This window comes from Centropristis striata, chromosome 20, assembly GCF_030273125.1.
Source record: "Centropristis striata isolate RG_2023a ecotype Rhode Island chromosome 20, C.striata_1.0, whole genome shotgun sequence".
Classification (NCBI taxonomy): domain Eukaryota; kingdom Metazoa; phylum Chordata; class Actinopteri; order Perciformes; family Serranidae; genus Centropristis; species Centropristis striata.
Window position 1 is genome coordinate 27,532,327 of NC_081536.1, and position 16,329 is coordinate 27,548,655.

The following is a 16,329-nucleotide window of genomic DNA, read 5'->3' on the forward strand; positions in this document are numbered from 1 at the left end:
AACTATTATCTACAAATTATTTCTCATCTCAACTTGTATAATCCAACGCTTTGTCATGGCCCTCTACATCTGATGTACCTTGAGCTTCTTACTAGTACTTACTAAATTACGCTTTAACACAGGGGTCTCAAACTCAAATTACCTGGGGGCCGCTGGGGGCAGTATCAAAATGACCAAAAAAAGACACAAAATTACTTTAAAAAAGACACAAAATGACAGAAAAAACTAAATTCCTTAAAAAAGACACAAAATGACAAAAAAGACACAAAATTACTAAAAAAAGACACAAAATGCCCAAAAAAGACACAAAATGACAGAAAAAAACTAATTTACTTTAAAAAAGACACAAAATGACCCAAAAAAATACACAAAATTACAAAAAAAGACACAAAATTATTAGAAAATACACAAAATTACCAACCCCCTCCCACAAAATTACCAAAAAGAGACACAAAATTGCATTACATAACATTTCTACTTTTTCAACAACAACACGGCAGATAATAAACGGTCCAGTAGCAGCTGCCTTTCTTTTTGTTAACGTCGTCATAGAAACCAGTGAAACAAACCTTCAGCTTGCGCAATAAAGGGACCTTTCACACACAACACGCAAAAGTGCCATTCATATAAAACTCACATTAAACTTTCATATCAAGGTGAGGGCCACAAAACATCGTCACGAGGGCCGCAAATGGCCCGCAGGCCGCGAGTTTGAGACCCATGATTTAAGAGAACAGATACTACTGTACACACATATTCATTGGCTCTAATGCCTCAGTCTGAGAGTTGTTTCTCTTCAGTTTTTCAGTCTCACTGTGCTCTTTAGGGCCAACTTCTGGTGTCAGTGGCTGTGGTGAGTTCTGTGCTTTCACTTTGAACACATCCCACTTCTCAGGAAGCAGACCTTTGTTAACGATCACAGAAGCCAGGTAGGAGAACAACAAGATGGCAGCAATGGCAGACAGCATGGAGATGGTCTTAACTGGAGAATACTGGACATAAACACCGTCCTCAAGAGTGCATCCTGGGAAGTGTATGACTGGTGCTAACCCTAGTGATGGGTCTCCACTGAGCAGTCTTAGTACAACTCCAACCACAAACCCCATTACAGCCCCGTAACCATTGGAGATGTTGAAGAAAAGCACACAAAGAAGCTGAGGGAAGATTACAATGTAGGAAATTTCATAACCAAGAAACCAGAACAAAAAGATGCTGTTTTCCAGGTGGGCAAGTGATGTACCAACCAAGCCCACAACCAACACAGAAGCACGGATCACCCACTGAATCTCTCTTTCTGAGGCCTGAAGAAGAAATAAAGAGGAAGAACAGTCAAAGATCATTATTGTCATGAATCTCAAAATCTTGATCAAGCAGACCTCAGGTTTCTTTGTTGTGATGAACTATTTCAAAAAGTGTGTTATTTCACCTGAGGCCTCAGGATGTTCTTGTATATGTTGGAGGTGAAGACAGAAGCTGCAGAAAGCAACGCAGAGTCAGCCGATGACATGCAAGCAGCAGCAACACTTCCAATGCCAATAATGGAGACAAAGAATGGAGTGAGGTGCTGCAGGGCGATGGGTAGAACTAGAGCTGCTTCTCCACGTTCATATGGAGATGGAGAACCATAGGTAGTGAGGTTCCAGTCTGAGGCATGGAAACAAAAAAGAGGAAAGACCGTAACATGGTAACGTGCTGTTACATTCCACAAATTGTATTGCACAATACACAAAAAGGTAGATGTACTTTTTACTTTTTAGCCACCACAGATGTAGATTGAGTTATGAAAATGGCAACTAAAGTTGTAAATGGTTGTGCACTTACTATGCATTAAAATTCCACCAAGTTCCAATTTTGACACAGTGGCCCTCATTTGACACAGTGGCCCTGATTTGTCAAATGAACATAGAAACTGAGCGTATATATCGTCTTACGAGAGGGTTCACGTGTTATTCATCAAATGTTCGCATCTCTTCAATCACAACGTAAATGTGGCGGCTGGAAACAAGCATTATTTAAATAATCCTAATATATAATCGATTCAGATGGCTCGCCCCAAAGGAACTGGTCCCTGCAACTATTGCACAGCTGTAGGGGCCAGTGCTCAGTGCGATTGCCCCGTGGCCCTAATAAAAATTAAATAGAATAAAATAAAATAAAAATGTTAAAAAGGACTTGGTGCTCGTGACTATTACAAGATTACAAAAATATTCCGTTTTCGCAGCTTTAACAGCACTCTGGTAGACGGAAAGGCTTTCACGAAGAGCTTCTTTAGAGACATGGAGCTTATTTTTTTTCCACCCTCTCTCAGCGCGCCAGCATGAGCACCTGAGAGCGCATGTGGAGTCGTTAAGCCACGGTTCTGAAAGTGCTTTTGTGCGTTTTGTTCTAAAAAGTGCAACAGAATCAAGGATGTCCACACATGCAGAATTAAAATTGCTTAAAAGATCTTCAGTGTTAAAAGCATGATAATCATCCAGCGTGCTAAGTATATCACCGGAAGTTACAGCATCATTAGCCGCGTTTCGACTAGGGGGAAAGTGGCCACTTGGAAAGTCCCAGGCCACACCCTCTCAAAAGTCCGTTCACTCTGCGTGTCTCCACTACAAGTTAGCCCCCAGAGGGATGACGTTTGGTTTTTGCTGTCGCTAAAGCAGCATGACTAATTATGCACAGAGTCTCCCCTGATCATAAACATAGTGATTGTGAGTGTCCGGTGTTTGTTGTAAACAAACAGAGATCGGTAAGTGAACACCTCCTGCAGCAACAGCACATACACACTGTTCTGCGACAGAGCTAACTGTAGATAACTGTCGCTAACACCCTTTCGTTAGCGGCTCGTTAAGAAGAGTAAGAAGGAGTCGCTGGATTTGTCTCTAGTCGCTTTCTTGAAAAATAGTCGCTAAGGGGGTCTGAAAAGTCGCTGAATTTAGCAACAAAGTTGCTAAGTTGGCAACACTGCTTCGCCGGCTTTTGCAAATGGCGCGTGTTGTTGTCGTGTAGAGTACTACGTCACATCCTGCTTAGTGATCTATCCAATCAGTAACCAGGCTGTTTTCAGGGGAGAAAAAAGACCCTGCTATTCTACAGGGAGGAAAAAAGTCCCGACAAAAGCCGGCTCCGGACTGCTCATATTCAAATTAGGGGTGTTTCGGCAAGTGAGACCCACCTCATTCTGGGTATTGTGGAAACAGCCCAATTATACATGGCTATACATACCTGTAGATGCAGCTGCTGCCCCAACTAGTATAGATGGTATCCCAAGAATAGGTAAGATGAAAGCAGCAGCAAAGCAAGTGAGCTTGGCTGTGGCTGTGGAAGATGCAGACAAGGTCCTCTGGTGGAAACACTGATATCCCAAACTTCCCAGCGTCTTAAATGTAAAACAGTCCAGTAGTTAACTCAATCACTAGTGTGACATACTAAAGATATCTACAATCCTGTTTCCAAAAAAGTTGGTACACCGTCTAAGACTGTGATGAAACAGAGTAGATCATTTTGACATATTTAATCAAACGCTGTATAAGAAATAAATAATTAATATGTTACAACAAATACATTTTATCATTTATTGTAAATATGGACTCATTCTTAATTTGATGCCTGCAACACGTTCCAAATAGTTGGGACAGGGGCATGTTTACCAGTGTTTTACATCAGCTTTTCTCAGTAATTGTTTATGAACTGAGGACACTGATTGTTAAACTTCAATTTAGCATATGTTTCTCCAAAACCTGAATCTATCTCTAATCTTTGAGCAATGCTGCCTTCACAGATGTGACCGTTACCCATGATGCCATGGGCCGAAACACCCCCCATACATACAGAAACGTTTAAACATTGTGCTAGTAACAATCAGAACTATCGTTTTCCTCTTTAGCTTGGAGGATACGACGCCCAGGATTTCCAAAAACTATTTGAAACGTGGACTCGTGAGACCACAACACACTTTAACACTTTGTGTTAATCCATCTCAGATGACCTCAGTCTCAGAGAAGTCTGCAGCGTTTCTGGATGTTGTGGAAATCTGGTTTTCTTTTTGCATGATGATGAGTATTGACTTGCATTTTTAGAAGTTATCACTGTGTTTACCTCCAGTGGTTCATTTATGTTGCATTTAACAGTTTTTAATTGAATATATGTGAAAAAAGAATTATGTAATTATTGCATTCTATTTTATTTTCGTTTTACGCAATTTCACAAATTTTCTTTGGAATCACCAGTCAAATCAGGACTAGTTAGGGAACGGGCACCATAAACAGTGCATGGAACATATTGGAATTGACAGTTTGCAAAAGCTCTGCCCCCTTAGCTACTGTTGCTATGCCCGCCAGCAGCCATGGAACAGACAGGCACTGTTTTGTTGCCCATTCACAAAATGCTACAAAGATTGAAATAAAATAGGTTCATAATGGCCTTTTGGGACTTAATGTTCAACACTGATATATACATTACAGGGCTGTACATTAACTTATTTTTTGCTTATAGCACTGGTGCTACAGAGTTTGACAGATATTTTGTGGATTGTGCTACAAAATTGTCATTGGTATGTAAGTTCACTTGTTATTGAGAGTGGGGACAAAACATGTTCTACACAGGCAAGTCTTATTTATATAAAAAATAAATTAATTAATAATGATTGACATACTCACAAAGTTAAATCTAAAGGTTTTGTGAATACTGATGTTATGTCTTAGCATAGATCAGGGATGGGGGCAACTTAAACGCTGGAGGGGGCCACAATTTTTCATGGACACTACCACAGGGCCACATATAGGACCGGGCACTTAACCAGATATGATGAAACTGCAATTTTAAATATGTTTACAGTGCAGTAACTTAACATATTTCATGCTCTAATGCTAGAACAGTATAAATAGGGATACAAAAGGTTTGAAGCAAATAAAAAATAACCACTTACGGTGACAGCAGACCGACATTAATTGCAATAAGTCATTTTGTGCATTTTCACACAGCACTTTTAAGATTTCATGCTCAAATGAATGTAGTTGTACTGAGGGCCACTTCAAGTCAGGGTGCGGCCTCCAGTTGCCCATCCCTGGCATGAATAATTACTTTTTGGGGGATATTTATTTAAATGTATGACCAGTAGATAGACAGCCCATGTTATTTCTATTGTAAATGGCAAATGGAGTACATATATAGCGATATATATATTATATAGCGCTTTTATCCAAAGCACTTTACACTACAGACTGCGCTCATTCACCCGTTCACGCACACATTCATACTGGTGGCCGAGGCTATCCTACAACAGTGCCACCTGCCACCATTGGGAATTAATTCACACACCGATGAACTCAGCATCGGGAGCAATTTGGGGTTCAGTATCTTGCTCAAGGATACTTTGTCATTTAGGCTGCCATGGTCAGGGATCGAACCACCAACCAAGTGGGCGACCACTCTACAAACTGAGCCACAGCTGCCACTCAGTCCTCAGCAAGAGGTCACAATATTCACAGCCCCCAAAAACTTAAAAACTCTACAATTGTGAAAACATTTATATCAAAGATAAGGGTTATAATGTGTAAAACAATGCATACCATGAAAATCTAAAAAATATTTTCCATAGAAATTTGCCTATCAAAGTTGTGTCCTCTCTTTCTGGCTTAATTTGTATTGCATTTGATATATAATATAATCTTATTGTTGCTTCCTTACAAAGAGTATGAATCCATCAATCATTATCCAAGTCTTTTTCAGCCCTGGTTGACCAATCCAGGGAGCATGTAAGGTGTTGTTCATCAGTGTCTGGCTGATGTCCAAGGAAGATGGGTTCATCAAAACAAAGGGGACACAGATCCACTGAAAAAACATGGAAATAAATAAACACAAACATAAAAAAAATATTTAAAGATATACTTGGAAGGTCATGATACCTTGTGTAATGTGTTTTTTTTTATAAAGACTTAAATATATTTATATTTATATATTTTATAAAGGCTTAAAGTAAAGCAAACTCACCAAGCTGACGAATATAAGGATAAGCTGTATAATATCTGTGTAGGCAACAGAGTATAAACCTCCCAGCAGTGTGTAGGAGATGGCCACAGCAGCTGAGATCCAGATGCACACAGTGAAGGACAAATCCAGGATCACGCTCATGGTTCCTCCTGTCAAACACATTATATACACTGCAAAAAAAGGTGTGTCTAAAAACAAGATAAAAACACTAAATCTGAGGGAAATGATCTTGCTGCATGGACAGATAATTTCACTTGACAAGATTTCTTAAATTAAGATTGTTAAATCTAAAAATAAGCATGTTGAACAAGAAATATCTCTTGAAACAAGATAAATTATCAAACACTTCTAAATCTTAAGTTTTTTTTTATCTTGGTAAGAAACAAATAATTGTCAGTGCACTCTGCTCGGGCCCGTTCATCGCTGCTTGCAGCTTAAATTTATCTTGTTTTAAGAGTTAATTTCTTATTTTAAGTGTTCAACATGCTTATTTCTAGATTTAATCGTAATTTAAGAAATCTTGCCAAGTGAAATTATCTGTCCATGCTGCAAGATCATTTCCCTCAGATTTAGTGTTTTTATCTTGTTTTTAGACACCAATTTTTTTTGCAGTGTAAAAGAGACAAAGGTCTCTGGACTTGAGCCAAACTGGGCTGATTTCCTGTTGTCCTGCTGAAACTTGCTGTTGTTGTGATTGGTTAAATTTATTTTTACCATGAACAACATTGATTTGCTTCTCTAAAAAGAAAAAAAAAAGATACAGAGTCCAAAAAAAAAAAGTACTACCCAGTGGCCGATTTGTGTCCATTTTTTTCTGACATTCTCAATGACTCATGGAGAACAAATGTCCCAAGTTTGGTGCAAATAGGAGTAACTGTAGGATAGATAAGATAGCCAGCACTTCCTGTTTTCACTGCAACCAACAGGAAGTTGTTCCTCTATAACTTGTACAATTTTGGATTATAACAGTCCCTTTGATAACTTGGGGGTAATTGATAATTGAGGTCCACTCAACTTAAATTACTCACACATGGAAGAAATTTAAATGTGTGACAGGGTATTCCAGAGTTACTGGCCTAAACGATTGATTATACCGCCACTTACTGGTGGACATGTCATTTTTGGTATTTGGCACTCTATTCTGCCCTGTAAAGCCTAAAGCCTAAACTGCAGTAACTACATTTCTGGTCAAAATCAACCCCTTGATGTCTGTTTTTTCTTGTGATAAAGTTTTAGATTTCAATTTTGCTTTATTTCAGATAAATTATTATATAAAAACCACAAAATCCAACTCAAAACCAACTTACCACAGTCTGCTTTGGATATATATACTAATTTAAACATGAAAATAATATAAATAATAAGTTTATTTAAAAGGGAAATTATTATCTAGATAGTGATGAAGTAAAGAAGTGAGATGTAATTATATTAAGACTAAAATATTACATTTCTTCATAGTATTAAGTCTAAAATAAACACATCTTTGAAAAGAGTTGTTAAACACTTAAATACACTGATAACAAAATCAATTTAAAATGTTTATTCACTGAAAACAAAATATAAAAGCTGAAAGAAGACAACAACATTGTAGTTACTGCACTCTGTTTTTGCACTTATATTAGAACCTTTTACCGCAAAACCAGAGTGCAGTAACTACGTTTTTGGGGTCAAAGGTCAAATAAATCGTCATGATTTTTTAGCATAAAAATGACTTCATCAACACATGTAGAAATAAGTGTCATATCACTTACCTACCTATAACCCATTTGGCTGGCCAGTTAAAAAACGTTTAAAAACTTTAAAGCAGTTTTAGTTACTGCAGTTATACCTGCCGTGTAACTTTCACTTTTATAGCTTGTAAGGTATATGCTACAGTACCACAGTACTACAGTGCAATACTTTACCCTGTAAAAAACTTTCTTTAGGATTTCAAGGACTAGTTGTTTAGTTGTTTTGCCTGGCCTGGCTCTGTTGCTGCCATTGCTTATTTCATGTACTCACCGCTCACTGTCCAGACCTGCCATCCTCCACCCATCCCAAACCATCAATCCATCAGCTCTGCAGTTTATAACTGTAACTTTTCCAAAAGCTACTTAGCCCTTACCCTAACCCTAACTTGCACACTATGTTAAACAGTATATGTAGCATTTTTTAACTGTTAGCTTACCAAACTGGAGAGAAGCAGCTCAAAGCAGTAATGCAAAAAGCATGGCAAAGCAATGATACACAAATGAACAATGTTTGCAAATGGGTAATTGAGCTATATAAAACCAAGTTGAGAAGAGCATTTATGTTCCCAGTCAAATAATTACTAGTTTTAACTATTAGTTTGTTATTATTAGATTTTTTGGAATAAGTAAGTCATATCTATACACAGTTGATAAGAATTTATATCCATATATACATTTATATTTGTTAAAAGTTAAAGAATTGTAAACATGGACACAAATGTATGTATATAAATATATACCTTACCTAAAGACATAAATATTGTGGGCACCCAGAGCACATCCAAAACCAGTGAGGCCAGACTCATTCCAACTGTTAGTACTTTTCCATACTTGGCATGGAAAGGGTCCAGCATCGTCACACAGTTTCTTTCTCTCATTGGCTTTGCAAACACTAAGGCACCTTCATTTAAAAGAGGACAGAATAACACACAAAAAAGTTTTAAAAAGTCACAGCTTTCCAGTGATATCCAATTCATGCAACTGAGGTGGTTTGGGAATCCCAGGAAGCAGAAATATTCAATCACAATTGGCCAAAGTAACACATTTTAATGAAAAACAATTTGGGTTTTTGTCTTAAACTGCATGTTATTAGCATAAAAGCATGTGTGTAAAGAGGTGACTTGTGGGTAGCCATAGAGCCCATTTTCATTCAGATATCTTGAGGTCAGAGGTCAGATGGCCACTTTGAAAATCACCATATCCTCACTAAAATGATTATTTCACTTCCACTTCCACCACTTCCCTACAAAAGTCTAGCCTGGGTATACCCATACTGCCTTGCTCGCTAGATTTCATTTTGAACTGCTAAAGGGTCTGGTGTCTATAGCGGATTATTAGCCTTGTTTTAGGGATCCAATCACAGAACGGGGAGGGACGGCAAGGCGATGACGCGTACTATTCGACAGATGGACGCTTGTAGTTTTGTAATTTTCTTACAGATCCAACATGGCTGCAGCAGACGCCAAGCCCTCTTTGGATCTAGCTGTAGACAGTGTTCTAGATAGTTTAAAGCCAAAGTTTATTTTAAAAGAAGAACAACGTTTGGCTTTACACTCTTACAATCTACCAACTAGCCCCGCTACCGCTCACTGCTGTAACGCCGGTGATCTCGCTACGAGCCGGGGGACAGCGGAGCCGCTGAGAGACCCACAGCAGCTCGTCTATTGACCATAAAATCAGTGGATGTGTGTGACTGAATGACATGAGGGGGAATAAGGCGTAAAAATAAATAATCTACACAAATGAGATTAGTCTGGAAACCAGCCGTTCATTTCTCTGTAGGCGTGGTTTACGATCCTCCAGAGCCGTTTATTGGCTCAGAATGTCTATCAAAAGCATCTGTATGTAGCTCTTAGCCAATCGTATCAGTTATACCAGATGACGAATGTAGAGCGACAGAAATTGATGCTTACATCTATGGTTTACATAGCCAGACTAGCCCATCTCTACTTTGAGGCTAAAATGCTCAATTCTGCTTCTGCAACGTTTTTCTGCAGCATGTTCACATTCAGCCACACATCCACTGATTTTATGGGCAATAAACAAGCTCCTGCGGGTCTCTTGGCGGCTCCGCTGTCCCCCGGCTCGTATCGAGATCACTGCCGTTACAGTAGCGGGGCTAGTAGCGGAGCTAGTAGCGGCACTAGTAGCGGGGCTAGTAGCGGCGCTAGCAGTCGCACTAGTAGCGGGGCTAGTAGCGGCGCTAGTTGGCAGATTAGTAGATTAGACTTTTCCCAAATCCTGTCGGAAGCAAGGCTGAAACATCCTTTTTCTTGGTGAAACAGGAGTCTGCTGCAGCCATGTTGGATCCGTAAGAAAACTACCAGCTTCCGTCTGCCGAGTAGTACGCGTCATCGTCTTGCCGTCCCTCCCAATTCTGTGATTGGATCCCTAAAACAGGGCTAAGAAACATCCCTGGTTGCCAGACTGCCTGGAGGTTCGAAATGAAATTCGAGCGCGCAAGGCAGTATATATCAGGCAGTATGGGTATACCCAGGCTAGAGATGGGCTAGTCTGGCTATGTAAACATCAGTCGTCTTCTTGCTCGATGCTTCCTCGAATTTCTGTCACTCTACATACGTCATCTGGTAAAACTGATACGATTAGCTAAGAGCTACGTACAGACGCTTTTGATAGACATTCGTAGCGCCCAATAAACGGCTCTGGACGATCGTAAACCACGCCTCCTCTACGGAAAAACGAATAGGTGGTAACCAGACTATATCTCATTTGTGATATAGTCTGGCATTAGCCAGGCTAACAAAAGTCTGCACTTGAGCAATGACTTATTGTGTTTTGTAAATATGTAGCTTGGCTGTCTCAAGGGAAGGTACACATTATGCCAACACTGATGTAATTTTGTGGTGTTTTCATTCATGTCAAGGTGTGAGGTAGACCACATCATCTTTTTAACAGTAATTCCTGTCTTTCTTTTAGAGTTTGTCAGGCTATATTTGTTTTATCACAAACATACACAATCCTGAGAGATGAAATGTCAAACTTACCAGTAATAAAACATGCGCTGCGTGCCATGTACGTCACAAGCGCCCAGGTTAGTCCCATAGAGGGCGTGTACACCATCTCAGCTGTGCCGACAGTCAAGCCTCCCCCAAACCACGTAGCTGCAGGATGGATTGACACACAGCAAGTCATTTAGTGAACAAGCAGAAGCTATTTGTACAAGATTCATCTTCATAGATAAACTTTCAGTGGGTTCACCTCAAGACGATCATATTATCAGAATAGTGATTTAACTATCACCAAAACAAAATTAGTTATTGTTGTGGAAACTACAGAGGTAAACATTATGCTCATGTTGGGGGTCAGGCTCCTCAAAATATTACCAAATATGGCCATTGTAGGAACTTCTGCCACCTTTCTCAAAGGCACATGGATAAGATGAATGTTTTATTTAATCAAATAAGTGTCATTTGGTTTTTCACTCTTTTCTCCCTACTGGACATGTGAAAAATCTCACATGTTGTCTTTTTCACTCCCTGACCTCATAAGGCCTAAGGACAATTCGTTCTGCTAGGGAAAACCTCTGGAAAGACAAAAAACACCAATCAATTGCTCTGAAATGCAGCTTTGTTCATAAAACCTCTTCCTCCATTGCCTGATCTGCTTATTTAAATGACTGGTCATTACATTCAGCAAACCTTTAAGTGATTGACTATAAGAAGTTGCATGTCCAGTTCTGTGACGAGTCATACTGGAGGATGTTTGAACTGTTAAACATCCTGCCCATGTGATATTCATTCCTACATTGTCTTTTGTGTGATGTCAGAGAGAGACTATTAAGACTAAAATATAGCTTTGCTTTATAATATTAGGCCTGAAGTACACAAATCTTTGAATAGAGTTGTTGAACACTTAAATTTGCTTATATCAAAATCAATTTGAAAATGTTTATTCACTGAAAACTAAATATAAAAGCTGAAAGAAGACAACAATGTTGTAGTTACTGCACTCTGGTTTTTCATCACTATTAGAACATTTTGCATTGCTGTAAAAAGTTCTAATAGTAATGCAAATACAGTGTAGTAACTACATTTTTGGGGTCAAAGGTCAAATAAATCATCATGATTTTTGAGCATAAAAATTACATCATCAATACATGTAGAAATAAGTGTCATAACACTTACCTACCTATTACCCATTTTAAAGCAGTTTTTCTCAGTTTAACCCTTTGCGTAGTTACTTCAGTTAGACTTTGTAGGGCGGTATAGATAAAAATTATTCAGAAACCCAAAGACTTCAGCCTCAAGCCCACAAATGCAGCCTCAATTATACGGGCCTGCTGTCCTGCTGTGAACGCAACAAAGACTGAGCTAGTCTTCTACAGCCAACGACTTTTGATAACGAGGACCAGCCAACCCCTTCCCACAGCCGGAATCACTCCAGCACTCGCCAGGTGACATGGCCGCTGGTGCAGACAGAGGCAGGCCCGACAGCTGTGTAGACCAGGAAGGTGCCACTGGGTGTGGTCTGGTCCAGTGACTGAAAGGACTAATCGGGTGTCCACCCACAGATCAAAGCTGACTACAAGCCAACGGACTCCAACACAACCCATATTCTTTAACTCTCGTCTCCAGCTGGGAGGGCGTCCTATATGTTTTTCCAGTTGGGCAAATCATGGTGTATTTACATTATATGATATTTTTGGGGCAGCTGTGGCTCATTTGGTTGAGTGTTCATCCAGTGATCGGAGGGTTGGTGGTTCAATCCCTGACCATGGCAGCCTACATGTCAAAGTATCCTTGAGCAAGATACTGAACCCCAAATTGCTCCCGATGCTGCATTCATCAGTGTGTGAATGATTCCCAATGGTGGCAGGTGGCACCGTTTAGGGCAGTGATTCCCAACTGGGGGGCCTGACCCCCCATGTGGGGCGCCAAAGGTCCACGGGGGGTCGCAAAGCCCTCTTGATTTTAAGGGGTGTAATAAATCTACTGTGTTAAATACAGATGAGTCAGCATTAAATTCATTAGTGTGAAAAAACTAAATAAGGGCTACATTAAACATTTATGCATTTATTTAAATAAAAAATACTATAGAAAAGTTTATAAATATAGACTATATTGCATGTGTAACATCCCTCCTGCAGTATACACAGAGGTAGCCTCACCTAGCAAAAGAAACACAGAGCTAATGGAAAAATGGCGAAGCGTCAGGGAGACGAGAATGTTGACTATCTCAAAAAGAAAAAGAGAAGCAATGGACAAAATTAGAGCCGAATGCATCTTTTGCAGTGAGAAACTGGCAAATGAAAGTTTGAAACCCTGCAAGCTGAAGCGACACCAGACAACTAAAAATCCCGAGACGGTGGGTAAACCCAAAGAGTTTTTTCCTCAGAAAAAGGGAACTCGTTGTCACAAACAGGCCCCAAAACATTATGGACAGTTTTAATGAAACTGGAAGCAACCAGAAGCAGCAACGGTTGCGTCCTTTGAGTGCTCTCTTCTTATTGCACCAGCCAAAAAGCCACACAACATTGGGGAAATACTGATTAAACCTGCTTGCATTAAAATGGCTGCGATATTATGTGGACCGCAGGTGGCTAACAAATTTAAGACTGTACCACTGTCTGATAACACAGTGAGGGGGTTGCCAAAGTTTACAATGGTAACAATGTGGGTCCCTCAAGAAAAAGTTTGGGAACCACTGGTTTAGGGTAGCCTATGCCACCAGTATGAATGTGTGTGTGAACGGGTGAATGAGTGCAGTCTGTAGTGTAAAGCGCTTTGAGTGGTCACAAAGCGACTAGAAAAGCGCTATATAAGTGCAGGTCCAAGGTCTCCCCTCATTCTCAGACATTCAGAAACTCTTTAACTTACCTGGTTCCTCCTTTTTCTTTTATCTTCAATTGCGAACGGCAATGTACACTTACAGGGTGCCTTTTGATGGCACACTATGGTTACACCCTCTTCATAAGGCTCTGACTGGGAGTAAGGGTTTGGTTTCTACTGTTCATGCCATCCTGATGCAGGCATCAAACAAACCACTCTCTCTTGACGGAGTGTGGAAGCAGGACCTTCCATCTGATGACAATAATCTGGACTGGCACTTGATCTGGCAAAACTTGTCTTTTTCTTCCAGAAACCCCAACCACCCAATTATCCATTACAATTTCATACACAGATCATACTTCACTCCACGCAGTTTGTTCAAATTTAAAGCTTTGCCCTCTCCTAATTGCAGTGTTCGCAAAAGAGCTTAGGCACCTTTTTCCATATGGTTTGGGGGTGCCCAGGTGTTGTGGTTTTCTGGAAGAATGTTTGTTGTGTGCTGTCCACAATGTTGTCTAAGCAGATTCCTTACTCGTCTACCGTTTTATTACTTAACGACTCTTCTGGTTTGAACCTGCCCGCTGAACTGAAACACCTTTTTTTGGCTGGTCTCACTACCGCTAAAACGCTGATAGCATGTAGATAGAAACCCCCTCATTTGTTATCCTTAAATAAATGGTTGTCAGATTTCATAGATATAGCATTATGGAATGTTGGGCAGCTAACTTTCACCTAGCCAAACCTGAAAATATTTCATGTTGGGATGATGCCATCTCCACTCTAAAATCTTTATTTTAGCCATCTCCTTTTCTTACTTTGGGTCCTGTGGGTGGGTGGGGAAGGGGGGGTTGTGGCACTCCAAGTATATATTTTCTTATTTATTTCTCCCCCTTTTCTTTTAGCTTTGACTCCATTTAAGTGGTCCAACCCCCTTTCAAGGGTTTTGAGGGCAGTATTGGTTGAGGCTTGTTTAAAAGCTCTGAACTGCTATGTGTATATGTGTGTGTTCACATGCTTGTTTGTATGTTTATCAGTGTACTTCATGGAGACAAAGCCTGTGGACCCCTTGAAATTTGTGGGGGACAGGAGGGGGGTTATCTATTTTTCATTATTACAATATTTTTTTTTTTTTAATTTTTTCTTTTTCTCTCCCCAATAGATGCTTGCCACACCTGCTTGTTTGTTTGTTTTAAACCTATTTTATACAGTCTATGTTTTAAACTAAATGGAAAAACCAATAAAAAATTGATCACAAAACCCCCCCAAAAACTACTGGACTGTTTATTTAAAGAGGGTGGTGCCCTCACGAGGAAATTACGATTTAATAATCAATCTTAATTTAATTAATTCAAAATAACTTATTAATTTATCTGCGCATAATCTCCTACACTATGGCCTGACTGACAGTTCGACCTCCTTGTTTTTCTGTATACCACGTTTTCTTCTTGCATTCATATGCTGGTTGTTGTTTCTGTTGTTGTCAAGTGGTACGAAAAAATACATTAAAATGAATATATTTTGTATTGTAAATATATTTATTCTTAATTATCATAACTTTGTAATTTCAGTTTCCATTCTAGTGCAGTATAAATTTACTACCTCTCTGAGTGAGAAAAATGGATTGAAGACCAAGTGGAAGTTCCTTTTAGTTTTCTTTATTATTATTATTATCAATTATTTATTATCAATCATCAAAATACACTGCCTAGCTACAGCGGAGGAGAACTTTGTCAATTTCGAGGCTGCTGAATGAAAAGTGTCCAATGTAGCCCTTGTTCTCTCTGAAATTTATTTGTATGTGTGAGGGTATTTAAGCCCATACGCAACACATGGATGCGTCTTCCCGGGCACAGACACACTACTAAATTTACTTTTTAACATTATTTAGGTCCACCTTCCAACATCTCTTCTGTCTGATGTATAGACTTGTTTTTGTCCACATTCCAACATCTCTTCTGTCTAAAATGCACCTGTCCCCAGAGCCCCCAAATAGACTTGAGACTCTGTTTTGACCAAGGGTCAGGGTGAGGCCCCTCTTACAGAAGCAAAACTCCTATACCAAATGTAACATGAATTATACCATTTGTGGCATAAAATACACTGCACTAGTTTTTTCAGTAAAGCGCTCCTCACCTGTCATTGTGAAGATCCCCACCACCAAGTTGATGCTACGGTTCCCCAGCAGGGTCATCTCCATTTCTGTGGCTTCACTTTTCTTCTGTTTCCTTTTGGACTTGAAAGAAGCCCAGATGCCAGTCCCAAGCACCAGCAGGTAGAAAAACACCATCGATATCACTCCCGGGATGTTAACAGCCATGTTAGAGATCGACTGACTGACTGACTGGCTGACTGCCTGACTTGCATACTGACAGAGTAGGAGAGACTCCTCCTTAAAGTTACATTGATTGACATTGATTACCTTGGGTGAAAAAACTGGTTACATGTTCATACAGGAATGTTCAATGTTCATCTTGGATATTGAGCAACACTTTCTGTTATCATGTAACACTTCAGTTGTTTTATGTTGTGTAGAACAATGGATCATTTTCTATCATTTTGCCCCAAGAGGAGTGCATGTAGCATAATCATAAGTAAACCACAGCCTTTTAACTAAATATAAGCGCTTAGTTTTCAGCGAGCAGCCATTGCTGTTACAGTTTTTCTCAGTCGCTTTGGTGCATTTCTCAGATCATTATTAACATTTGCTCAACAGTTAGTTCAACCTCCACATTATTTAGTCATTTGTGCTCATCATAGTAGCAGTTGCTCATTCCTAACAACAAATTACAAATGCTTTTAGACAAGCATCCATGACTTTCATAGCCTGG

At 39.6% G+C, this 16,329-nt stretch overlaps 1 protein-coding gene across 1 annotated transcript; it reads right to left on the reverse strand.

Moving 5' to 3' along the window:
• Nucleotides 1-536: 536 nt before the first annotated feature.
• Nucleotides 537-15,818, reverse strand: LOC131993649 (high-affinity choline transporter 1-like). Its single transcript, XM_059359641.1, has 8 exons — nt 15,635-15,818; nt 10,718-10,834; nt 8,458-8,613; nt 5,983-6,131; nt 5,680-5,823; nt 3,217-3,370; nt 1,427-1,644; nt 537-1,301 (listed from the first exon to the last, which is right to left on the reverse strand). The coding sequence occupies exons 1-8, from the start codon at nt 15,816-15,818 to the stop codon at nt 741-743; spliced, it is 1,683 nt and encodes a 560-aa protein (XP_059215624.1). The 3' UTR covers nt 537-740.
• Between the last annotated feature and the right edge of the window lie 511 nt (nt 15,819-16,329).